Here is a 25,518-nt window from a genome sequence, read left to right on the forward strand (position 1 = left end):
AGGGGAGACCAATTGCAGTATTGGAGGGCCATTTCCCTTGCTCATTTCTTCAACTCAAAATATGCCTACAGTGAATAATTTAAGCTGGCTCCCAATATAATAAGCATTATTTAGTTTAACAGTTTCGATTATATTAGATACCCTAAATCCACCAACCCCCAAGTGATAACCTCATCAAACTTGCACGTACTTGACCTTTGAGATTTAAAATCTTATCAATTTTGGTATAACCCCTGGAGAGGGCTTTTTAACATGATAGGCAGTTTGAGTGACCAAGCAAAAACAGTAATAACGCTTCTCACATGGAATTTACTTATCTGGTTCTCCTGGCTACCACTCCACTGCAGAAAGCGAGATATATGGTGTTTTTATATTTAGCTTAGTTTGGCTTTTTAGTGTGTAGTAAAGTGAATGTTATGTAAAATGTGCTGCAGTACTGTTTAAATATTCTGTTTTATCGTGGTTTTTACCATGGTTTACCATACTTATGTTGCTGAGATGCACTGTGTTTACCATTCTTACTAAGCTTTACTGCACTTTGCTATCCTAATACATAAAAACTTCAAATTGTTTTTGTCAATTTTATTTAGACAAGAAAGAAATACAATGTTGCTAACTTTATTGGATCAACATATGTGTCAATTCCAATTAAGTAAAAAGAAGGAATGGGTTACTATACTATTGTTTGTTTAATATTATTTTATCAAACTCATGCATGTTATTTAATAATATTAAAGATAAATATATTGTTTTAGACATTCATTTAGCATTCATGCAACAAATACAAATAGGAAAACAAACTATCTTCAATTCAAAAAAGGTACCCTGGTGTTATTTTACTGTCGCAACATCAAACTCTGCGTACAAATCTGCTCCCCATTCCTTCAGTTTCACTCTCGGCTTCCGTAGCCCCTGCAAGGAGACCCCGCGGCGGCCTCCGTTTTGATTGACGTAGGAAAAGAAAAGACCCAAGATCGGGTTACAAGATGGCGGATGGTAGGTTGTACTAGGTTGAAGGTTTTCACAGAGACGGTTTTTTATGTGTCTAAATGAAAATAGAGAAGAGTTACTGCTTTTTCACGCTTAAACGAAGTTATTTTCCCTAAAACTAAAAGATACACTTGACTTCCCTAGTTATTTTCACAACTACCAGAGTGGTTTGAGTAGTTTGTTTGGAACATGCGGGTTGAAGCTGAAAGTTTAAATCGCTGGTTTAAAAATTAAAATACAAAGAAAAGCACTGTTAAAGGGAGCAATCATGTCGGATACGCGGCGGCGTGTGAAGGTGTACACGTTGAATGAAGACCGACAATGGGACGACAGGGGCACCGGGCACGTCTCCTCTACCTACATCGAGCGCCTAAAGGGAATGGCCTTATTAGTCCGGGCAGAGTCTGATGGTAAGGGTACAGCGTTTATTTGTTTTACGAGTTTTACATTTTAACATACACTCGTCTAGGCCCCAAACTAATTAAAATACAGCTAATAAACAATCTGTCGAACGGTGTGACCGTTTTCAAACCGAAATAATAATAATACGAGTAGAATGCTTTTGTACTTTCCAAAAGCCACTTGGGTTTTAACAAACTAAACAGCCAAGGGAAAACCTTGACAAATGCTGATTGCAGTTGTTAAGTTGGATATCTTACTTGTGTTCCCTGCGAAGGAAATGAGTAGCTATGCTTCAGTGCATAAACACAATTTTCTCCACGTAGAAATGACATCTGTGGGGTTTTTTTTACACCCGAAAACCACACATGGGAATTGTCTCTGTTGATTATTAATATAAATTAATAACGGATTTAAAAGTAGTACCAAACAGCAATTTCGTGCTTAACTTTTACACACACACACAATATATATATATATATATATATATATATATATATATATATATATATATATATAATGCGCAGACCAAACGGCTGTGGCACTGTGGCATTAAAATGGTTATTATATAGGATATAAATTAACGGGTTCAGAAGAGCAAGTAAAGGGTTCAGTTTTGTAATGTCCCACTGTTTTGAGTTGCAAACTGTACTAGTGGTAAACACTACGTCGGCCTGTTGCTTTCTGTTCGGTGGCACTTAAATTTAAATCCAGTTACTAGTACCTAGTACCTCCAGCGTCATGATTTGCCCCAGTATGTTTAAAACAAAAACATTAGTTGCTTATTTTATTATGGCGTCTTTATTTTTGAGTGTGTAATGATTACACAGGTATTTGTATCTGAAGTTTTAATTTAAGGTTTCATTTTAGGTTCTCTTCTTCTGGAGTCCAAAATCAGTCCTAACACAGCATATCAAAAGCAACAAGTAAGTACTTTTAATGCAAAAAGTAGTTCATTGCCAAACAATGGACTTTTAGTCAGTTTTCATTTAATACATTCATTTTGTAGCACTTTGAATAAACACCTACGTTTTACATTTAAACACCTGAATCATGTATATTGTTGATCAACAGGAATTGCCCTGTTGCCATTTTAACATGCTTTCCGAGTTTGTTCCTAGTTAGTGGTTCACAATTGCCCATTTTTTAGTCCAGCTAAATACATAAACTGATTTGCTTTCAATACCAAACACCATTTAGTAAAGCAGTAAGTCAAGTTTAAACAGCCTGAAATGATCCTTGTAGAAAATAAGTGATATTTAAGCAAAACTATCAGTCCATATTCTGTATAATCATCCTTGCTGTTTGTATGCAGTGTTGGGTGAATTTGCTGTTTATTTTATTTTTATTTATTTATTTATTTATTTATTTATTTATTCATTCATTCATTCATTTATTCATTAATTAAACTTTGTTACAGGACACCTTGATTGTTTGGTCTGAAGCTGAGAATTATGATTTGGCTTTGAGTTTTCAAGAAAAGGCTGGATGTGATGAAATCTGGGAGAAGATTTGTCAGGTATAGTAAATATCTATTTGTAAAAAAATGCAGGAAAGTTTTTGTGTGTGTGCATGTACAAAAATGTTGCTTTCATTTGCATATACAGTAGTGATCTTTTAATGCCAAAATATTTTTTTAAACACAAATTAGCTAGCTAGTGGGACATGTACCTCTATTCAGTAGTTTTGTCTAAGACACAGGAGTAAATTATTCAGTTTCAAAAACACCAGAACATGAAATGCTTGCTGTTTACTGTACTTCATTCTCATATTTAGACGTAGTATGACATATATGTTTTTTTTGTTTTGTTGAACCAAAAAAACACACAGTTCCAATGATTTGATTATTTGTTTTTTTTTAAACTCCTGGAGGCAGAGATCTTATGGTTTTATGTTTGCCTTTCATTCACTAAATAGGACAATATTTGGTATCCCCAGAACTTTCTCATTGCAGTTATACATCCATATTTAACAAATAGGTTGTTAAACAATATATCATGTCAATTCTGTGTCAGTCCACACCCTCCACAGCTGTATGACGCAAAAAGAGTACTAAGTTTAAGTTGATCTTCTGTCCTCTGTACTGTTTTTTTCTTCTCTATCCATTTATCTAAGTTGTATTTGTTGCTAAATTATATTGTAGTTTATTGGAAGTATGCAAGTACATTTGTTTATTTTAATATTGTTAACTTGCTAGGGTGGGAGAAGGTTATCTTACCATTTTAATCTGTCATTATTTATTATTTTGCATTGAACATGTTCCTTAAACCACCAGTAGCACTACCTGTCTATGTGTAGCACTGGCTAGTTTGCTGTTGGCATCCGATGCAAATTAATTGATGCTATTAAAGCTTGTTCTTGTTATTGGCTGCTTGTGTGATATTTATGCACCAAGAGTATTCTTTTTCAGACATTCTTGTAGTGTTCCACAGTATATCGATACTATTGTATATCATGATACCAAAATCTGATCATGCCTAATATAAGGGTAAAATAAAAATATCGGAAGTATCACGGTTACCACGGATACTGTGTTTTTTTTTCTCCCCGCTTTTAAAACAAACTCTGTACTTGTGTGCTTTAAAAACAACATGAACCAAGTTTATTCATTTCCGCTTTGGTGGAAGTAACCAACTACCCTGCGCATTCTGGAAAAACTTAAATTACTACAGCTGTAATGGCGAATGCTGGAGAAAAGCTTGGGGTGGAACTATTTTGGATTTCAGCCAGATGACAACGGTTCCTCAAGAAAAAAACTCAATGTAAAAGAATAATTATTTTAAAAAGAATGTGCATTTAGATAACTCTTTGTTTCTTTTTGATCAGATTCAGAACTTTTGAAAACCCTTTGTTTCCAAGAACACATTTTTATTTGTTGTTGTTAGTAGTATTTATAGGGCTCCAGACTGCAAATGGTTGCAAATGCAGCAAAAAAAAAAATTGTAAGCCATTTTTTGGAAGGTTAGGTACATTTAGCGCCTGTAACTCAAATGCTGCCTCTCCCTTTTAAAAGCATGTGTCAGTATTTGAATGCACTATGACGTCGGTCTGATAGTGGGTGGGGTGGGGTGGGGGGGATGCAATTTATCACTTGTTTTAATATACTGAACTGCGAGAAGGATGGTAATAAATAAACTAATAATGATTGAGTACAAATGCTTGTAAGCGCAGATAGGTGCTGTATTAATACCAGCAGAATAAGGGAACCCCAGTTTCATGCAACAGTTGTGACAGTGACCAAATGTGAGCGAGTTCTGAATATGACAGAAAAACAGTTCTCCATTGAAACATCTGGCCTAGTTATTATTATTATTATTTATTTCTTAGCAGACGCCCTTATCCAGGGCGACTTACAATTGTTACAAGATTTCACATTATACACATTATACAGAGATCACATTATTTTTACATACAATTACCCATTTATACAGTTGGGTTTTTACTGGAGCAATCTAGGTAAAGTACCTTGCTCAAGGGTACAACAGCAGTGTCCCCCACTGGGGATTGAACCCACAACCCTCCGGTCAAGAGTCCAGAGCCCTAACCACTACTCCACACTGCTGCCAAGTTATAGTTATAAAAAGTCTGCTTCAAGTTATGTATTTCTGTGTTATTTTGTTATGTATAAGAATTAAGAGATTCCTTGTAATTGGAGTATTTGAAGTTTTCCAAAACACCAGAGTTCTCTATTTATATGTAAGAAATGAAGAAAGTTGGTGTATTTTATATTAAGTGTTGCGCTTTCTTACCAGTTTTCAGCCTTCTCATTTCCAGCCAGCGGCCAGCTAAATTGCCGTCTACTTTGCCAGATGAGCCACCTAAAATAGTTATTTCAAAAAGGAAAAAAAAATCATATGTTCCATTGAATAGTATTCAAAATATTTGTTTTCTTCCAGTAAAATAGTGGCAGTTTCCACAATTAATTATATATGTAAGTCGAGAAACCTTCCTTTTTTTAATTTTTTTTTTTACTATTGCTATAGTCAGGGCTCTACAGAAACTTTTTTTTTTTTTTTAGTTTTTTTTTCAGTTGACCTACAGGGCAACCAGAAAAAAATCCAGGTTGCCCGGAGTGAAATTTAGGTTGCTATTTTCTTAAAATGTAGTATTTATTTACCAAGCAGACACCTTTATCCAGGCCAACAAACATTGAACATTTCATTGTGATATACAGCATCACTTTGTCACAGATATACATTGCATCAGTTCAGACTTTCATATAGTCTTTCCCCTGATGTCCACCATCTGTTCCACTTAACCTGGAATTTGCGTTGCCGTTTCTCCTCATACGAAATTGCCGCATCCCCTTTACCGGCAGCCTGTGGCACAGCAGAGACTGATGATGTTGAGGGGATACAGTCCTCTTCTTGATCGCCACTTTCCTTCTTTTTTTTGGAAGGGGTGAATTAAAATTGAAGAGCCCTGCTATAGTAAAACATTCCTTCTCTGAAGGCATTTCATTTCCAGGCTTATGTTTCCATGGACACCGTGAATCGCGATGGACCAATCAATTTCGAGCTTATAAGCGATGTTGGTGATGAAGGCCGAACTGTACAATCATATACTGTACCTGAGTCAGTAACCGTACAGCAGAGTTTATTTAGTCTTTCCAGTACTCCTGTACTGTGTGGTATTTTTCAAAACACTCCTCCAAACAGAGGCCTGGCTGAGAGGGACAGCAGGGACAGTAGTACCGTGTATCCCTCCGCATGCCCTTGCGGAAACACATGGCACCTTTTTTGTGGCTTGGCTTTTTTCTCAGACTGTGGCAGTATCCGTATAGAACGTCGTCACTATGTCTTGCTACTGTTTCCACTCTTTCAGTCTCTGGCATTTGTTGTGCATCAAACAGGAGGCTTGAGATCGCAGAGGTCTGAAAGTCCAGAAAAGTTAGCCGATTCTCTGGAGCCGTACTGTACACTACATGGCTGTTGTACAAAGAAATCTGGACCATGTACATGCAAAACTTCTTGTACCATGCCATGGTCTTCCAAGTAGCATTGTACGACTCCAGCATCTGGTCCGACTTATCCATGCCTCCCATGTTTTTATTGTAGTCCACTTCGGCTTGTTTGTGTGCATGCCTGTACCTATTGTTGCCTCATCGTGGATGGTGGTGAGGAGGTACACATCTTTATCTGTATATTTCATTGCCAGCAGTTCCTCACAGTGCAGAGTCCTGATTTTGCCACATCTCTGTTTCTTGGCTTCCAATTGACTAGGAAATCCCTTTTCTGTTTGGTTTTATTGTGCCACAAGCTATTGTTTGGGATGTGTACAAGGCCCTAAACAGAGGGATTCCTGTGTAGACATTATCTACGTACAAATAGTAGCCCATGTTTAGGAGGGGAAAAACCAATCTGGGAACACTGTGAACCGGTGAGTGTAGTTTAATCTCATACTGACCAAAATAAAACCTCCACTGCCCAGTACAAATAAAAATTATAAATTTAAAAAAAAATGCAATAATAAAATTATACCTTGTACAAATGCAGTGTGTGTTGTGAGAGGATAATTCAAAAACACAAATAAATTGTAAAGCCGTCATTTCTCTCTCTCTCTCTCTCTCTCTCTCTCTCTCTCTCTCTCTCTCTCTCTCTCTCAAAACACAGTATAAATCACCCGACCCCCTAATCATTACTGTGAAATCCTAGAGAGAAATGGGGAGAGGTGAAAAAAATATATAGCCTAAAAATACTAATCAAAATAGTTTCACACACAGGTACTAGATTAAAAAAACAAACAAAAAAAAAAAAACACGTGGTTCCTAATGTTTATTTTTCCCATCTGATCACTGAGTTTAGGCCACTGGACAAAAAAAAGTACCTCCCACACACTCCATACATTACAATGGTGTCATGTGACATTCAGGAGCAGGAAGTATCTTCTGCTACCGTCACATCAACAAAACAAGATGTAGACAAATAGTCAGATGTTACCTCAAGGCTAATTTCATGAAGCACAGCTCAATAAAACCGCTACTAATCAAAGGTAAACCTTTTCTATTATCAATCCTCATTGAAAAAACATAAGTTACACACATGAAATATGTGTACTTTACTTACCTTTAAATTTACTGTGTGCTAAGACAAGTTTGTGGTTTTTAAAATTCTAATATAAATAATTTTGTAATTACTTTTCATAGACACAAGTAACTTGTACTTGCTCTTTAAATCTCAACGCCTAAAATCATAAAACAAAATTAACAAAGTTATACACTTATTTTGAATTTTGCTTCCCTTTTTAAGGCACATATTTAGGCCCAGGATATGCAGTTTTAGACCTCTGTAAAACGCTGAAATTTGTTTTCGGTGGGGGGCGTTGCCACCTGCACCCACGCTGGGGGAGGACTTCCATACTCCTCTTGCCTTCTACTTAGAATTTCTAGCCTCCTGTTTTAAATGAAAATGAAGAGACAGTTTTATTTTAATATTATAGTCGGTGACCATGAGTTTTAAATAAACTGGAACTGGAAATATTTAAACAGCAAGTATTCCACCATGCTGTAGCATTAACTGTGTATTAGTCTCTTCTGCACTTCGCACTTGCAAAAATAATAAAAAAAAAAAATTGGCAGCCATTTAACATGTAATGGACATGTGATCCAAAGTATCGTGATCGTATCGAATATCATGATACTGTGCATGGTATCGTATCGAGGCTCCCTAAATGAGGTATTGCAGAACACTACTTTCTTGCCAAATTTCAATATTCACTGGTCTGGTGTAAGTTGATTTTGAGGACATTTCATTTTTTGATGAAGCATTGATTCTGAAAACATTTACTCTCCATTTTCAGGTGCAAGGAAAGGATCCTGCAGTTGAAATCACGCAGGAACTTATTGACGAGTCTGAGGAAGAGCGTTTCGAAGAAATGCCTGAAACAAGTCACCTGGTTGACCTCCCCCCTTGTGAACTTAACAAACTTGAAGAGATTGCTGATCTAGTAACGTCTGTTTTGTCCTCTCCGATTCGCAGAGAAAAGCTTGCGCTGGCCTTAATGAATGAGGGCTACATTAAGAAACTGCTGCAGCTTTTCCAGGTTTGCGAGGACCTTGAGAACACTGAAGGCCTGCACCATTTATATGAAATCATAAGAGGAGTTTTGTTCCTCAACAAAGCAGCTCTCTTTGAGGTAATGTTCTCGGATGACTGCATTATGGACGTTGTGGGTTGTCTAGAGTATGACCCCTCCCTAGTACAGCCAAAAAAGCACAGGGAGTTCTTAACCAAAACTGCCAAGTTTAAAGAGGTAATACCCATCACAGACTCTGAACTGAGGCAGAAAATCCATCAAACGTATAGGGTGCAGTATATCCAGGACATCATCTTGCCGACTCCGTCTGTTTTTGAGGAGAATTTTCTTTCAACGCTGACCTCTTTTATTTTCTTTAACAAGGTTGAGATTGTCAGCATGTTGCAGGTGAGTTGACACAATTTTTTTATATATATATATATATATATATATATATATATATATATATATATATATATATATATATATATTGCGATTTCTGCTAAGAAATAAATAATAATAATAATAATATATATATATATATATATATATACGTATTTTATTACTTTTTGGAGATTCAAACAGGTGGAGTACAGTTTGTAAAGTAAGTTCCATAATTGTAGACACCGATAAGGGCTATTGGGAAGGGTGTGGTGGCTTTTTCCAGGTCCAAATGCTGCCATTTTGTTATTGTTTAGGTCACTATAGTAACTGGATCAAAATGATGTATAAACCACCATAAGTGTGTGTACACACAATCTTTGTGTAACTCAATGTGTTTGTACTATCAAATAGGAAGATGAGAAATTCTTGTCTGAAGTCTTTGCACAGCTAACAGATGAAGCAACTGATGATGACAAGAGGCGTGAACTGGTAAGTAAACTTTCTTTAGAAATGGAAAACTTTTTTGTTGTAACGGTAAGAATTTGTTTTATTGTACTTAGTGCTGGGATGAATATTCGAACAAACACACATTTGTTCAACATAATTTAAAAATAAATGTATTAGATGTATCATACAAAGGAAACGGACATTCATGGAGTATCCAGGTTTATTTTATTCCCATACATATTTTTTAGGGGCGCACAAATCGGTAGCCTTTCGGCATGGCACAGATATTCCTGCTTGAATTTCTTCCAGCACAGAATGTAATGTTTGGTCAGGCACGCTTACTAATGACACAAGAACACTAAGACTAATTTTCCCAGTGCTGCGTAACGTGTGACCAAAATGCAGTAAATACGTCTCAAAATAGCGGCGTTTGGATTTTTTTAATTTCTGGAAACAATAGGATAGCGAGTTGTGTGCAGAACAGACTTGATGCTACATTAAATCCAATGATGAATTGCGAGTAAAATTATTATTCTGATGCTTTTAAAAAAAAAAAAAAAAAAAAAAAAGGTAGAATCCTAAATAACATTGATAATTATTTTTCTTCTTCGTTTAGAGTACATGATGTAGCCTATAGTTACCAGACAAACATTCACCCTAAGTAATGCTTTGTAATTGGTTTCAGGCTGACAAAACTGTAATAAATATAGGGGTATTTATTATTTGTAAGAAAATAGTATTAACCAGGAAAATGATTGTTTAACTGCAGAATCAATGTGCGGTTAGTTACAAAACTGCCTCTGTGATGTCTCTGCTCCGTCTCTTTCTCTTTGGCAGCTTAGCATCACCTCAGGTCCTCCGTAGCTCACTTGATCATACTTGAACGTAAACAGTTTAGCTGAAAAGCTTTTTTTTTTTTTTTTTTTTAAACCAAGACTACAGTAGCAACGACAACAATCTCCTTAACTTCCAAGGAGTTGTGGGCTCTCTAAATGTTAAGTGGGAATTACCTTTTGTAATTTATCTTGCTCTGTTTGTTTGTTTATCTTAATCTGCATTGGTTGCAGAGAATTTGAATTTAGCGAATGTTATTGTAGTTGACATTGCGTAGGCTAATTTTTTTTTCTTACTGTACAGTATAGGTCGAAGTTATAATACACAATGTTTGACAGCAAGTGGCTAAGTGGTATTATTTTTGTGTGACTGTTGTAAAACAAATGTATAATTGCTGACAAGCACACAATATATAATACCATCTTATTCTGTGTATTCATTTTCTGAAGTAAATGCAACAAGTAAACCATACCTGTTCATTTTTGTCGAATACAACAATTAAACAACATCTGTTAATTGTTTAACATTTATAATTATTAAAATTTAAATATAGGCCCTATGTTATTTATTATTTATTTCTTAGCAGACGCCCTTATCCAGGGCGACTTAGTCGTAAGCAATGTCTTGTTCTAGTAGTTTACCTGCATTGTCTATTATCTGTATCCTATCAGTATCGGACGATATGGGTAGATAACCATTGGCTATCGGTATCAGCCAAGAAAGTCTTATTGGTGCACCCCTAATATTTAGTGTAATGTACGAATTATGTTTTTTTCCTGTTATTTCAAAATGAAAGAATTAATTTCAATTGAAAGAATATTTAGCAATGTTTGACACAGCACTACAATAATATCTTGCAATATGTGAACTATACTGGTACTAAAGTTATGTAATTTGTTAAATCTATACGTTATCAACATAATCCTATTGTTTGTTTTATATTTACTACCAGGTTAACTTTTTCAAAGAATTCTGTGCATTTTCCCAAACGTTACAACCCCAGAACAGAGATGCATTTTTCAAGACTCTTGCTAACTTGGGAATTCTTCCTGCTCTAGAAATAGTAATGGTTAGTACTTTTTCTATCAATTCTGTCCTGTGTGTGCGAGAGAAAAATATGTCGTTATTGGTATGTAGGGGAGTATGCAGACAGACATGGATGCATTTTAATGTCAGGTTAAAATGAGCTGTCAGTTGCAATAGACAATGTCATATTATGTATTTACAGCTTGTGTACTAAATAAAATAATGTATAAAAATATTTTGTATGTTTCACAGGGCATGGATGATTTGCAAGTGAGGGCTGCAGCAACAGACATATTTTCTTATTTGGTAGAGTTTAGTCCATCCATGGTACGGGAGTTTGTTATGCAGGAAGCTCAGCAGAGTGATGATGTAAGTACTCTTTAATTGTTTAAAAAAAAAAAAAAAACTGAAAGCACAAATCTATTTCCTTCATTGCTTCAGTTGCTGCATAGGAAATAAAATACATTTGTGCCACCTTGTGTAATACATAGGAGAACATAGTGTACTGTCTGTGATCTGGCAGAAATCGTCTGTACATGAGTTTATTTATCACGCATTGCAGTCCTCGACTGATGGATTTTAATAGCACCACCTTTAGAATTTCACATGATATACACAATCTGTCCCTGTGGCAAAGTGGTTTGCAGTGTGCAGGTGTAGAGGTGATGTGATTACGAAACAGAAGACAGACAACAAAGTTCACAATCCAAACAAACGTTTATTTATAATCATGGTCTGGCGACCACAAAGAATAATCCCAGGCAATACTCAGCAATGTGTATTGCACTGTTCCAAAACGAGTTGCAGTCTTGAAACAATAAATACGGTTCTAAAGAATAAACACAGTAGAACACACAGACACACACACACACACACAATCACAAGTCCAGATTGAGTGCTAAAGTGCTAGTGGTGAAATACAATTTACTCGTGCACAGTTGTGAAGTGTTGTCTGGGTTTGGTCCTGGCCTTAAGCGACAGCACCGGATCGTGTTGCCCGTCTAACAAGAACAAATGAGTAGAATTAGTCACAACAAACAAACAAAACACTCACGGTTATTTTACAGTTCTCCTTTCTCTGTTCGATCTTAACCATAACAAAAGGAACAGAGCCACGTTCCCTATTTGTACCTTCAGTCACGCCCCCTTGGTTTGCAACCGTTTCTCCTCCAATCTACAGTTGCCACATTGCTTCCCTTCTGGGGCGATGACTTGGTGTACCGTAGCTCCGCCCTCTTTCCGACTTCCACCTTTCCCTTGGAATGAATTGTCAGACCATCCAGACTGGGGCACTCTGTTCCCTTTACACAGCGCCCCCTCACAGGTCAGGAGGGAGATTTATAACCAAGATTCATTCTTTGTCACTATCCCCCAAATCATAGGGCTATAGTAGTCCAACAGGAATGCATTAAAATATTTATTTGCACATGGGAGCCCTAAAGTGAACAGATCACATTGCTGGGTTATATAAACATGGTGTGCTAAATGTGTTGGCGACAATGACGTTGACCTCCTAATGTGGTAGTCATACTGATGTCAAGCAACTAAAGATTCTGAGGTCATACACACATTCATATTTAGTACACAGCTGTATTCATTGCAGTACATACCGACAAGTGTTTTACCTTCTGACCATATCAGTTACAGACCTGCACACTTTGAAACACACAGCTCTAGTCTATTGTTCAGTTGTTTTATTACCAGTGTTGTCCAGTAACTCACTTCAGACTGTCTTTTACAGTTAGTGCATAGCTGTTCAATGTTTCTACTAGTTTTGCATAACAAAATATGGTTGTGTAATTTACACCATGTGACCACGGTAATGCCTCTTGGTAGCAGATATAGGTATTGTATCCATTAGGAAAAATGTATTTCACAAGGTCATTCACATTCCTTTTCTTCATCTAGGACATTCTCCTTATAAATGTGGTCATTGAGCAAATGATATGTGATGCTGACCCAGAGCTTGGAGGTGCTGTTCAATTATTGGGGCTCCTTCGGACTCTAATTGATCCTGAGAACATGTTGGCACCAACAAATGTAAGAAAGCTTTACAGGGTAAACACTCTTTAAATATATTGGGTATCTTCAAACTATTTGAACTTAGGCACATGTTAATTTCTTCTTTCACAGAAAACGGAAAAGACTGAATTTCTCAGCTTTTTCTACAAGTATTGCATGCAGGTACTCACTGCTCCTCTTCTGGCCAACACAGCAGCAGAAAAAACAGGAAAAGGTAAGTGTCTAAATCTTGCTTAAGTGGATAGAATGTGAGTAATCTAACATTGGTTGACTTGTGAAAATGCTACAGTTCTTCTAAATGTTTAACTCAATGTTTATACCAATCAAACTTCTACTGGGGAGTATTTAAATATATTTTAACCAAAACAATTATTGAGCGTGTAACATGAACCTGTAATGGTCCAAATCTCAATATTCAGACAGATGTGTGCACAAATATTTGTAGACATAGAAGTGCTTTTACATAATCATCCAGTTTGTATGTTACAGTACAGATTTGTTTTTGTTTGCTTTCGTTTTTTATTCTGAGTTGTTTTGTTTGTTGATTCGTTATATAATCTTTACCAACAATGTTAAATAATTGCACCACTAATGTTTTAGCAACCATTGAAATCAGTAAAGGTTATTAATTAATTTTTGGCAACAGTTCAGATTTTTACTGGCTTGTACTTGATTGTTTGTCAGATGCAGTAGTTGGATCCAACAAGATTAGTGCAGTTTGTCCTGGTAAGTGCTAGGTTTTGCATATTAGATTCTTGTTTTGTAATGAAGAACCTGAGCTCTTGGTTAGAAGCATTAGGATTCATCTCTGCTTTTATTTTTAACTTTTTTTGGAAACCATTATGTTAAGAGGCTCCCAAAAGTATTCATTCCTGTGGTGTTGGCCCAGCGCAACAGTATACATTTTTATCATACATATGGAAAACCTAAAGAGTGGAGGATACAAATGTCAATTCCAATTTATAAATGTGTTGCCTACAAAAATGTAAGTACTTTTGTTGCTTAATGTGGGGGGGGGGGGAGGTCACATTAGTTTGTGGATTTTAAAGTTTTTGCTTATTGTTGATAATATGTTTCCAGTTGTACTAGTTTTAACCCCAGTTTAAATGTTCACTTTAGTTGCACTGTGTCTCCTTGTTTTTTTTTTAGATAACTTTCAGACAGCTCAGTTGCTGGCCTTAATTCTGGAACTGCTTACGTTCTGTGTTGAACATCACACATACCACATCAAAAACTACATCATGAACAAAGATCTGTTAAGACGGGTGTTGGTACTGATGAACTCAAAACACACATTCTTGGCCTTATGTAAGTACAGTTAACCAATTGTGATTTATAGCTTGGTAGAAGTATTCTCAACTTATGTATGTTTACGTTATGTATGTTATACTTTCATTTTTACATATCTAGAGAACGGCTTCAGAGTATGTGGAGGAACGTGTCTGTCAATAAGCTACAGGTACTAGGGATGTGCATTTTGGTACATTATTAATATATAAACTATGCATTGTCATACTTAAAACTATTTATACACATGCACTTTATGTTGCATTGTGATTGTATGTGGACAGCCCTGTTAGTATTTTCTAAGCAAATAAACCTTAAATAAGCAAATTATTTTAACATCACAAAGACTTGACAAAAGCTACAAAGTAAAAAAAACAAAAAAAGACACTTGTCAATTAAGTATGTATTGCGATGAAGTCCATGTACTGGTGCAAATAATTCAGCCTTTTTATATTTGTTCTCTTCGATCAAACAGTGTTTGTAGTTAAAGTTGTCTCAGTGAAGATAAACCTATAATCATACTCAACACGTTTTTGGATAATATAATGTTACTAGAATAGTATGTTACTTAACACTAGAACTGCTACATTTTCTGACTACCTAGAACTGCTGCACACGTCAAACAGCTTTCATATGAAACTGAAAGACAAACTATCGGATACAAAGTTTTATTCATGAAGAATTTAAATGGAAACATAAAAGGCTATAGATGCATATAGCAGTATTCTGTAAGAATGCCATCTGATACATCCTACTCCATGAACTTGCAAGTCGCTCCTGGATATTGTAGTGTCAGCTACATAAAATATAATAATAATAATAATAATAATAATAATAATGATATCATTTCTATTGCATGACTCTGCAGCAGTCTTCTGTGGGGAAACAGCATTACCTCCATTGTTGGTGTACTACTTAAGTAGTACACCAAAACCAATAATATAAAGACTATTGCTTTTGACTGTAGAATCAACAAACGGCTGTAACAAAGTCTTCAGTCCTCCGTATAGGATCCACAACAGCGCCCGTCTGCTCTGTCCTCTTCGCTGAATCTTTTTAGCTACGCAAGTAGCAGGGCACAATTTTTTTGGATACTGTGGTTTTAGGTGTACAGCAGACCCAGACTGGTTTGTCTGATGACAGTCGCTGTAAGTTCTACGGCAGTCCTCCAGCCGTGTCTCAGTCTCGTTGCTTGTGGTAGTGACTTGTTTGCTTTCTCTTCTTGGGTCCGTTTTCAGGCAGAGTCCCGGAGTTTTAGCTTTGCTTAGCAGAGTGACAGCACCTTGTTTAGCCAAATGTTTAGTTTTGCTTGGATACTTAGTCTTTTCACTCAGAGTAGCTACTTTCATGAGGTCACTTGTGTACCTCGCCGTTTCAACTTGCAGATCTTTGAGATTTGTCTTTTGTCTGCTTCCTTTCGTCCAACGGCTGCTTGTTGCAGTTGGGACTTGTTGACATCTATATTTTATGTCTTCCTTGCACCAGACTGCTTGTGATTGCAGTTTTATGGTGTTTTTACTGTCCTTTCAGCCTCACACAGTCCAGATGCCCCTCTCTTAGCCCTGGTCATCTTCAGTTAAGTATTCCTGCCAGGAACCAAGGGCTCTTTTCCTACGACACAGCAGTTTGTTCTTTTCCTAAGACGCAGCAGTTTCATTATTTAGTCCAGTTATATCATTAATACACGTTCATGTATTTAATATCATATTCAGGGAATATCTCCCACAGTCACATACCCGCATCTCAAGTAATGTTTGAAGTTCTCTCTTTTAGGTTTTCTGTTTGAGAAGACGGAGCAACGACGCCACTTTGTTTTTGTTTTTTTCAATCCTCTTGTGTAGAGGTACAAACTCATCTACTTTAAATGTATCCAATTACACGAATGCCGTTTGTATTTAAAGTATTGTATTTATAAGAACAGCTGCGACCGCTTCGCACAATCAAAAGTGCTGCGACACAATGCGTCCCATACAGCAAATAGTGAAGCTGCACAGCTTTTAACTGTCTGCTCCTGTCTTATTGCATTAATCTGCAACAGAAGTGTATATGAGCCAGGCTTTTAATAGCGTTTTCCAAGATTCTGAAACACACAGCATGGTGTAAAGAAAGCCACTGTAAGTTAGTAAACTTCTGTTCTCCTATGCATTTGTTCTTCTGTCTTTTACAAAAAACAGTGCACTTACGACACTTTCCATAAGACTTCAGTGCAGTCCATGAATTTGTCGTAATGGCAAATTTTGCACATTTGCTAACTTGCCGTAACAGCAGCAGCAGCTCAATCTGCATTTATCTTTAAGTCTAGCCATGATTGTTTTACATGCTGGAACTGTATACTCCGGTTTAATGCATTCAATAAGCTCTCAAAACCTGTCCCCTTCAATATAACTGATTGGAAGCATATCCTTTGCAATAATTTTTGCAATTAATACTGTGGTTTTTTTTCAGCCCGAGATGCATTGCATCCCTGACCACTGTACACCTGTAAAAGATGCAATGCTTGTTTGGGTTTTTTTCCCACATTGTGTGTTTTCTTCCAAATTAGCAGATTGGTGCTTGAATTTTAGATGATTGAGCATTGAACTCGTTGGTTTGTGATAAACAGGGATCCTAGTTTTCCGCAATAAAAAAAAAAAATACGTGCTGTTCCGCAAGTAAAATAAAAGGGCTAAAATGAGTTTTCCCTGCTACATCATAAGACACAAACAGTGCTATTGGGTAACAGTTAACACAGGAAGTATCTATGTATTGTTCTTACACTTGTGTCTCTGTTGTATTTTAGTTTATTACTTTAATTATTCTTGAACTGTAACCTTGTATTTGTAACGTGTGTAAGTCGCTTACAATACATGTGTCTGCTAAATAAATAAATAGAAAAAAAATGGTTACACTTTCAAATTCTAAGCAAGTTACAAGCTTAACAGTGCCATTAATCAATAAAACAAACAGACATACTTTTATTTTTACTTCAGATATTACACAGTTCCCTGCGTTTAAAAAAAAAAAAAAAAAAAAAAAAAAAAAAAAATTCAATGTTAGTTCATCTGCTGTTTCGGCCTCGTCTTGTTTACGTTTCCTTTCATACAATTTGTTTCACGTTTCCCATGTGTTCTACAATGCTGTGCCTACAAGTGTAATCTACAGCCTTGCTGCATGAAGTACAAAACAGCACATTACCATCGATGTGAAATTCGTTCTTGCCAAACTCGATCCGATCTTTTAGGGGTGATTATTTTTTTTATTTTTATTGTTTGACATCTTTGAACAGCTCTGAATACTGAAGTAAACTGAACTTGAATACCGGAAGCAGTTTCATTAGACAGGTATGCTGGTGTTAATGTTTAGATGTTATACGTGTATTGATTTGGTTATCAAACAAACACAAAGCCTTGCATGTTTTTTGCCCCTCCCCAAGTGTAAAACAAAAAAATCTGCGTTTTTCCGTGTTATCATAGAAAATCTGTGTTATTCCGCAGCAAACAGATTCCTATGATCCCTGGTGAATATTGTGAAAAAATGTGCGAAGAAAGTGCTGCAGAGATTACATTGCACAGTGGTCTCGTTTTAAACTTAAAAAAAAAAAAATTTCCACGCGTTACTTATATCCGGTGTTAGAACCATTTTTTCAATTTGTTTTCAAAACTTTGTATTCAAAACTTGATCAAAGCATTCGAGTACCCATTTTATTTATAATGCGCGAAAATTCGGACTCGTCGCTATTACTAACAAATACATGTGTGTTTTGGTGAAATGTGTCATGTGATTGGTTAAACGTCTGACATTTAAATGTTTGACATCTTTAGAGTTTGTTTAAAGTTGCCACCCTTAACGGGTACATGTGGATGTAGTCATGGTCTACTTTTTGATGATACTGATAGCTCTAAACTTGTATTAACAGGTTGTAGTAGGATCCAGTTGTCTTTAAGGAGTGGTGCATACAGTGCTTGGAATGAGGGGACTAAAGTTGCGTTAGAACTACTGGTTAGAACATTTTTAGAATGTGTGTGTTTTTTGGTTTTTTTTTTTTAATTGCGCATTTGTGTTTTACAGGTGCCCTGCGTTTTATGAGGAGGATTATTGGCCTGAAAGATGAGTTTTATAATCGCTATATCATCAAAGGAAACTTATTTGAGCCAGTCATAAATGCCTTATTGGACAATGGTACAAGATATAATCTTCTGAATTCAGCAATTATTGAACTCTTCGAATTTATCAAAGTGGTAAGTATTTCTAATGTGACCTGTAGCAATTCTTTTGTATTAAGAGCAGTGGTTATAGACAATACATACATAGAGTAAAGTAAAATAGAGCACACATTTGAGTCTAATTTTTATAGATGCTACTAAATCAGTGTATACATTGAAAAGAAAACACTTGAATGTTATTGGTAAAATGCAGTGAATAAGTTTGTGCCTTTTTTAAATAACAATTTAAGGAAAACCTAATAGGATGAATAACCCACAAGTACAGCATTTGATCTATGTTTAATGCATGCAAGTTATTTACAGTTTAATGCATATCTTGATTTTAATAATTGTGTGTCATTTGCAGGATACATCTGGTCCCCAGGCTACCTTTTGAGCACCATGACTCTAAAGGGCCTGCCCCTTGATGCATATTTTGTTTTACGCTAGTCCTATTTCTTTTGCTGCAGTCTAGAATAACTAATAACTAACATTAACAAGGACAGATTTATACATGAACTATTTTTTCTGTTGTAGTCCTCTACTTCTGGTGCTGAGGTTCACATGAATTATAATTGTGTAATATGTTGATTACTAATTCAAGGTCTTCATGTTTGTTTTTTCGAACAGGAGGATATTAAGTTACTCACTGCACACATAATTGACAACTTCTACAAAATGCTTGAATCTATTGAATATGTTCAGACATTTAAAGGACTGAATACTAGATATGAGCAGGAGAAGGACAGACAGAATCAAAGACTGAATAGGTCAGTGTATATATACCATCTAGCAATGGGGATAAATGTGAGTCATATGTACATGTCAAATTGTGACATACAGAATTTTAGGATTGAGACATTAAAAAAAGAGATCTCTCTCTAGATAGATAGGGGTGTGTGTGTGTGTGTGTATATATATATATATATATATATATATATATATATATATATATATATATATATATATATATATATATAATATATATATATAGTGTGTGTGTATATAGATATATTAGACAGATTTTAATTAACATGTAATCAAAGAAACTACAAAATGATTTTGCAATGTCACATTTTTCCATTTGTCAGTTTTGTTACTTATGTGGGAAAGCTACAAAGCAGTATGTAATTCAGTATGTTAATGTAACATTCAGCAGGTTTAATTTGACTGAAGCAAAATTACTTCTCTAGGGTGCAACCTGATTTTCAAGACACTTGGCAATTTAAGGAACTTTCCATAGGTCATTATATAGTACTGTGCACAATTGGTAGCCATTTAATTGAATGGGTAATAAGTTGTGATAACTTGGTATGGTTATTCCTTTGAGTTGAGGTATAAGGATTTAGGTCAGGCTTCTAATTGGTTGGGCTAATGAATGCTATCTTCAAAATTTCTTGTCCGTATTTGAATTGTAGCATGTGTATAATTAGAACTTCTGTTTTTCGGGTTTTATTAATTGTATTTTTCAGAAGCCCTATGTATAATGTACCTCATAATGACTCACTTTATTACGCTACTGACACCCAATTATCATTTTGCCTATTCAATGTCAAATTTGGGAAATGAAAGTGTTGCAGACAATGATTAAACAAACAATGTATTGCATGCTCTCTATGTTGACCTGGTTCCATGTAATGTAGTGGTTTATATTCCTATGTATGGATTGTATCCCACAAGGTACATTCTTTACGTCTCTTGTAACAAAGGTCTTTTGAATCTTTATTCATAGTGTACCCTCTATACTGCGTAATAACAGATACCGCAGAGATTCAAGGGTTTTGGAAGACGACGAAGAAATGTGGTTTAATGAAGATGATGAAGAGGAAGGTGAAGCTGTTGTACCTCCTGTAGAGAAGTCAAAGGCTGACGATGATTTCTCTGGCAACTATGGGAAGTTTATTGAAGCAAAAAAAGGTACTTTTCGTTTTCTGTAGGGCAGTGTTCAAAGGTTCATTCGCTTGCCAGGGATTCAAAGGTAGTTTTAAACCTTCAGAGGTTCATCAGGTGGCATTCTGGTTTTTTTTTTTGTGTGTGTTTTTTCCTTTTTTCCTCAACACTCCACCACCATTATACTGTACCTAAATTAACAATTAAACATAAGAGTTTAATTTGTAATTTGCCACATATAAAGCATTACTTCAAAAAATGAAAAACAATAATAAAGTAAACATTTCAAAAGAAACTAGTGTGTAAACAGGTATATGTACATACAAAACTGTAACAATTAAATTATTTAATTTAAAACAAAAGTTTGCATGTGTCACTCGGTGCAGCACTGAATCCAGGTTAAGTTGCAGCAGCCTGCTGCTTTGCAGTTTTCTGATTGAAATGTTTCTGCCGAAGCACTGTGGCTTAGCTTCAAGATGAAATCTGTCCTACTGATATTTTCCCTGGTGCATTCTTTGTATAAAACGAAGGAATTGATGGCTGCCAGATCCAGTAGCAAGAACAACAGGCTTGTATATATAAAAAATAGAATATTGTAGGTTACGTTCAAAATAAAAACAGTGTAAAAGGCAGTCAAAATGACTGCTTTGGTGGTTCTAGGTGGTCGGGATTATAACTGACAAACGCTGTCAGGGTATTTAATACATGTATTTACGAAAAGTCGGAAACGGACAACCATATAACTTTCAGACATGCAGAGTAATTTTAAATTTGAAAACCTCAAACCGTCAAAATAACTGCCGTGGCGGTTCTAATGTTAACAGGAACTGTTTGACAATGTGTGAATATTGTAAGTCGCACGTTTTAAATGTCACTCGCATGCAACAATTTTATCTTGATTTGATTACGTAATACAGTACAGCCTTTCTATAACTAACCTGTTGGGATCCAAGCCTTTTGTTTATGTCGAGGTGTTCGTTGTAGCGAAAGGACAATCAAAATGAATGATAAACTGTTGGAGTAAGTTAATGAGGTGATATTGTGAATACAAGTAGAATTACATGTACCTGTTATCTCATGTATGCAGTATTCTGCCTTGAACACTGAAACTCAAAATCAATTATTGTAAGGTGACATTGGTTTTATGTTGGGAAATATTTTTAAGAAAAATAGAAAACTCAAATATTTTGCTGTTATTCTGAACCTCCGAAGGTCAAAATGTACCCTTTGTTTCAGCCCTAGTTTTCTCTTCACAAAATTCAGTAAAACTAGTATAGGTAGATTAAGGTTTCTTTGTTAATGTCCAATATTCTTATGAATAGATCTTGTGAGTTACACTTAAACGTTATTCTCCAGAATTACTTTTACTATTTCCAACTGCAAAGTACTAACCAAAAATGGATACAATTTAATTACACTTTTGAGGATGATGTTGATTCAATATTACATATTGTCTTGTGTAGCAGTTAAAGAAAGCGAGGACAAAGAAAACCTTCCAAAGAGGACCTCAAGTGGCAGCTTAAAGTTTACATTCTCTCATTCTGCCGGAGCAGCTAATGGAACAAACAGCACCAACAGTAAATCTGCGGCAGCGCCAACTTCGCCTGCCAGCACTAACAGTTCTTCCTCAAAGACTGCCAATTCACCAGCTCCTGTTATGACAAAGGTTAGCAGGGTTTAAACTGGATTATTACATTTTTATATTGCCAAATGTACACTTGGGTGTATTAAGGGAATCTTAGTTTTTTTGTGAACCTAATGGCTACAATAAATGGGATTGTTGTTGGTCTTTCAAGAAAATATCACTTTCATAAAACATTTTTACTTGGTTTGCATTTTAACCACAAGCTTCTGAAATAATTTCTAAGGTTTTAGCTAGATGTGTGCTAACCTATAAATTGTTATGCTTTACTCCACAGCTGATTTGTGATATCTTGTTGTTTTTTGCCCTGTATAATCAGCAGGCAGGTTTAGTTGGGCTTGTGGATTACCCAGATGATGAAGAGGAAGATGAGGAGGAGGAAGCATCCCCCAGAAAACGGCCCCGTCTTGGATCATAAAGGACTTGGTAAAAAAATGTCAGTCTGTTTTGAGTTCAATGGTGCAACTGTTCCACAGCTGACTGAATAAGAGGAACCTCTCCTCCCCCCACCACAACCATCAGTATAGAAGATGACACAAGGAGTAGCAAACAGTGTGCCAGTGTTTCAGCTAGGGGTTTAGTATTGCTGCAGGAACAAAACACTTCCCAGGAACTGAATCTCTTGCAATTTATGGGGAACAATTGTCTGCCAATCATGCTGGCAGGACTAGCAGGTTAGTAATGAGAGCTTGATTGGCTAAACCTTACAGAAGGTTTGGGGGAGGACTTGGGGAAACTTTGGTCCAAGGGAGCAGGACTCGGACATTTAAAATGGTTTTCCTTTCAGGAAACAAACTTGAACTGAAATGTCAGTAAGGAATCTTGTATTCATAATTTTATTAAAAGTACTGTACAGCGTGTTCATCCATGTTTTTTTATTCTTTTTTTAAAGGGAGCAATGATACCTGCCAATGTCATTTAGCAAAAGGTGGGACCACTTCTTTAATTACACCATGATTTTGGGAAAGCAGACTGGCTAAGGTTGTTTTATGTGTGTTTTTTTAATTTACAGTAACCGTAAGTTTTATGGCCAAATAGAGGATGTTTATAGTTAATCTGTTGCAGCTATATTGTTTATCATGGGTAGAGTCATTTACTTGTGTTAAGTGTTATCTTTTGTAGGGCAACACTAATTTTGATTAAGACGTCAGGGAATTGAAATGTGTAATCCCCAAGTACAACAAAGGTTAAGCAGGGATGGAACGTGGGGTTTAAGAAATTCATAGTTGGGCCTAAAGTTAAATCCAGTTGACAGTACTGTCCCCCTTTTATATTAGCAACGTAATCTGTAAATGCCAAACATCTTGCTGACAAAGCCCCAGACTCTGCTTTTTGTTTTATAGTTCATCCTAAATTCTATGGTTTTTATTTGCAGAGGTGATTTTTAACAACTCAACATGTTGTGTTGTGTGTGGTTTTTTTTAAAGGCTCAGACAGCCAGTCCTATACAAGTAAATTGCATAGTTGAAATGATGCTACAATTAAGTGTTATCAGTTTAACACTGGTTGTTAAACTTGTTAGTTTTTTGCTATTGCTAAAGAAAATGTAAGTTTCCACCTAAACTTGTACACCCCATTTGGGAAGCCTTGTAGGTAACTGTATGGATTTAAGAAAAGATGGGGTGTCTGTAGATAGTGTATTTTTTGTTTTTCCACAAAACAAACATGTTTATTTTGTATGGATGAATAAACTACCACTGTTACCATTTTACACCATTTGTATACATTTGATAAAAAAAAAAATAATCTGATGCAAATTTCAGAAATTAAATGTGACCCTATAATTAAATAACTTTTGTCTTTTTTTATTGTATTGCATATTTTTCCTTATGGTCCAACCAGTTTTTTTTTTGTAAGTTAAGAATTATTTGATGTACATTAAATTGGTTGTAGCTAACAATACATTTCATATTTCATACCTATTTTCCACTTATGTTTGCTAAATAGGTCTTAAAGGTGCAGTTTTTAAAAACTTGTGAGCAATCTTGTATTTTAATTGGAAAACATATCTGGTACTACACTAGGTAAAGCAGTCCAGTTTGCTTGCCTGCGTGCCTGCCAGGAAATCTGTTGCTGCCTCACTTCATTTCACCTCAGAAGTGTGTTTGAGGTCAAAGTATCAAACTTGCTCAAAGCAGGTCAAGTCATTAGGGGAGCAGCTGGTTGGTTTCTTACAGGAAAGAAGACCCAGAAGAGGTTGGGACGATTTTTCACTCCAGGTGAAATTTACTGTGAAAGTGCAAGACCATCAAAGAGTATTGTAAACAGATTTATTTAACCTAGTGCACCACCAGACATCCCCATTTTAAAATAAAAAATGCATGTAACTATTTAATATAGTAAATTGTGCATTTTCATAATTTGAATAGTAATTTAATATTAATCCATGTGGTTATTTATAGATGTGTTTTGTCATATTTGCAGTTTTTCTTGTATGTAGAGAACTGCTTATCCAATTGTGAAAACTTCTGATAGAGCAACATGCCCACATGTATTTCACGTTTATATTTTTGAGGACATATGTTCTTGTGGTCTAATTATTTATAGCAGTGCATGTACTTGACCATACTTGCTTTAATACGTTGTATTACATTCTATATTCTGGCCTACAATAAAATGCTGCTCGGGCATAAAAAGCTGATGGTTTTGTAGAAGGCAAGCATTCAGCACAAACTCAAACCGCTGGCTCTTTATTAGTTTCAATTGGAACGGTGAATTACCCTAATCATCCATATGGGCCCTCGCCTGAATGCCATCCCCCTGCTTGCTGTGGAGAGCTTAACTTCAAGTTAATAGATTTGTGAAGAAATAAAAGATGCTAAAATCACCACAGATGTGTACCTATGGTACTGTATGGCATGTGCTGCACAGATGTCTTTGTCTTAGTACTGACTGAATACGGCAACTGATATTCTCTGCCAGTCCAAGTTACAAGTCCTTCTCACTGGGTGCATTTGTCTAAGCATTCAGTTGTATTTAGGTGGTGATAAAGGATTGTTTTGTTAAACACAAATAGAATATTGAAGGACCACTGTAAAAGTTTACATGTCACATTTGCTTAAACTTTGCTCTGCTGCCATTTTGTTTATAAAGTACTTTTATTTTATTTTTTTCTTCATTTGGCGTATACACCATTTTCTGAGAATGTTTGGTTAAATTACATGGGCCAGGTTGTGGATTTGTCTAGTACTAAATGTCCTGAGATCATCCACATCAAAAACACTGGGGCACTGAATAGCAATTATGTAGCTAACCCTGTTTTTCCCTTTCACAGAAATGCACTTCACACAGTAACTGCTCATGCATTTGTGAGATTCTGTGGAGACTGGCCTTAATGATACATATTTTTTTACAGAAATATGTAAAATATACAAATGCTTTGTTTTGCCAAACTAATTCCTA

The 25,518-nt window shown here is 35.8% G+C and overlaps 1 protein-coding gene across 8 annotated transcripts; it reads left to right on the top strand.

Moving 5' to 3' along the window:
* The first annotated feature begins 888 nt into the window (after positions 1-888).
* On the top strand, positions 889-23,919 carry LOC117411133 (serine/threonine-protein phosphatase 4 regulatory subunit 3). 8 transcript variants are annotated; one of them, XM_059025493.1, is made up of 16 exons: positions 889-1,400; positions 2,260-2,315; positions 2,810-2,908; positions 8,188-8,811; positions 9,199-9,276; positions 11,021-11,137; positions 11,347-11,463; positions 13,003-13,134; positions 13,228-13,330; positions 13,801-13,842; positions 14,266-14,424; positions 18,451-18,620; positions 19,215-19,354; positions 20,344-20,501; positions 21,941-22,140; positions 22,439-23,919. In XM_059025493.1, the coding sequence occupies exons 1-16, from the start codon at positions 1,259-1,261 to the stop codon at positions 22,532-22,534; spliced, it is 2,433 nt and encodes an 810-aa protein (XP_058881476.1). In that variant the 5' UTR covers positions 889-1,258; the 3' UTR covers positions 22,535-23,919. The 8 variants fall into 8 exon arrangements, with proteins under 8 accessions (XP_058881476.1, XP_033874204.3, XP_033874202.3 ...); XM_034018313.3 differs by having other exon boundaries at positions 890-1,400; positions 22,436-23,919; XM_034018311.3 differs by having other exon boundaries at positions 891-1,400; positions 20,317-20,501; positions 22,436-23,919.
* The last annotated feature ends 1,599 nt before the right edge of the window (positions 23,920-25,518 follow it).

This window comes from Acipenser ruthenus, chromosome 6 (genome assembly GCF_902713425.1).
Source record: "Acipenser ruthenus chromosome 6, fAciRut3.2 maternal haplotype, whole genome shotgun sequence".
NCBI lineage: Eukaryota > Metazoa > Chordata > Actinopteri > Acipenseriformes > Acipenseridae > Acipenser > Acipenser ruthenus.

Excerpts from the sequence above, each read along its gene's own strand:
- LOC117411133 (XM_034018308.3), top strand. The coding sequence starts at position 1,259 with ATGTCGGATACGCGGCGGCGTGTGAAGGTGTACACGTTGAATGAAGAC. Across the intron at positions 8,812-9,198 it reads AGATTGTCAGCATGTTGCAG|GAAGATGAGAAATTCTTGTC; the intron begins GTGAGTTGACAC and ends ACTATCAAATAG. Across the intron at positions 13,843-14,265 it reads GATTAGTGCAGTTTGTCCTG|ATAACTTTCAGACAGCTCAG; the intron begins GTAAGTGCTAGG and ends TTTTTTTTTTAG.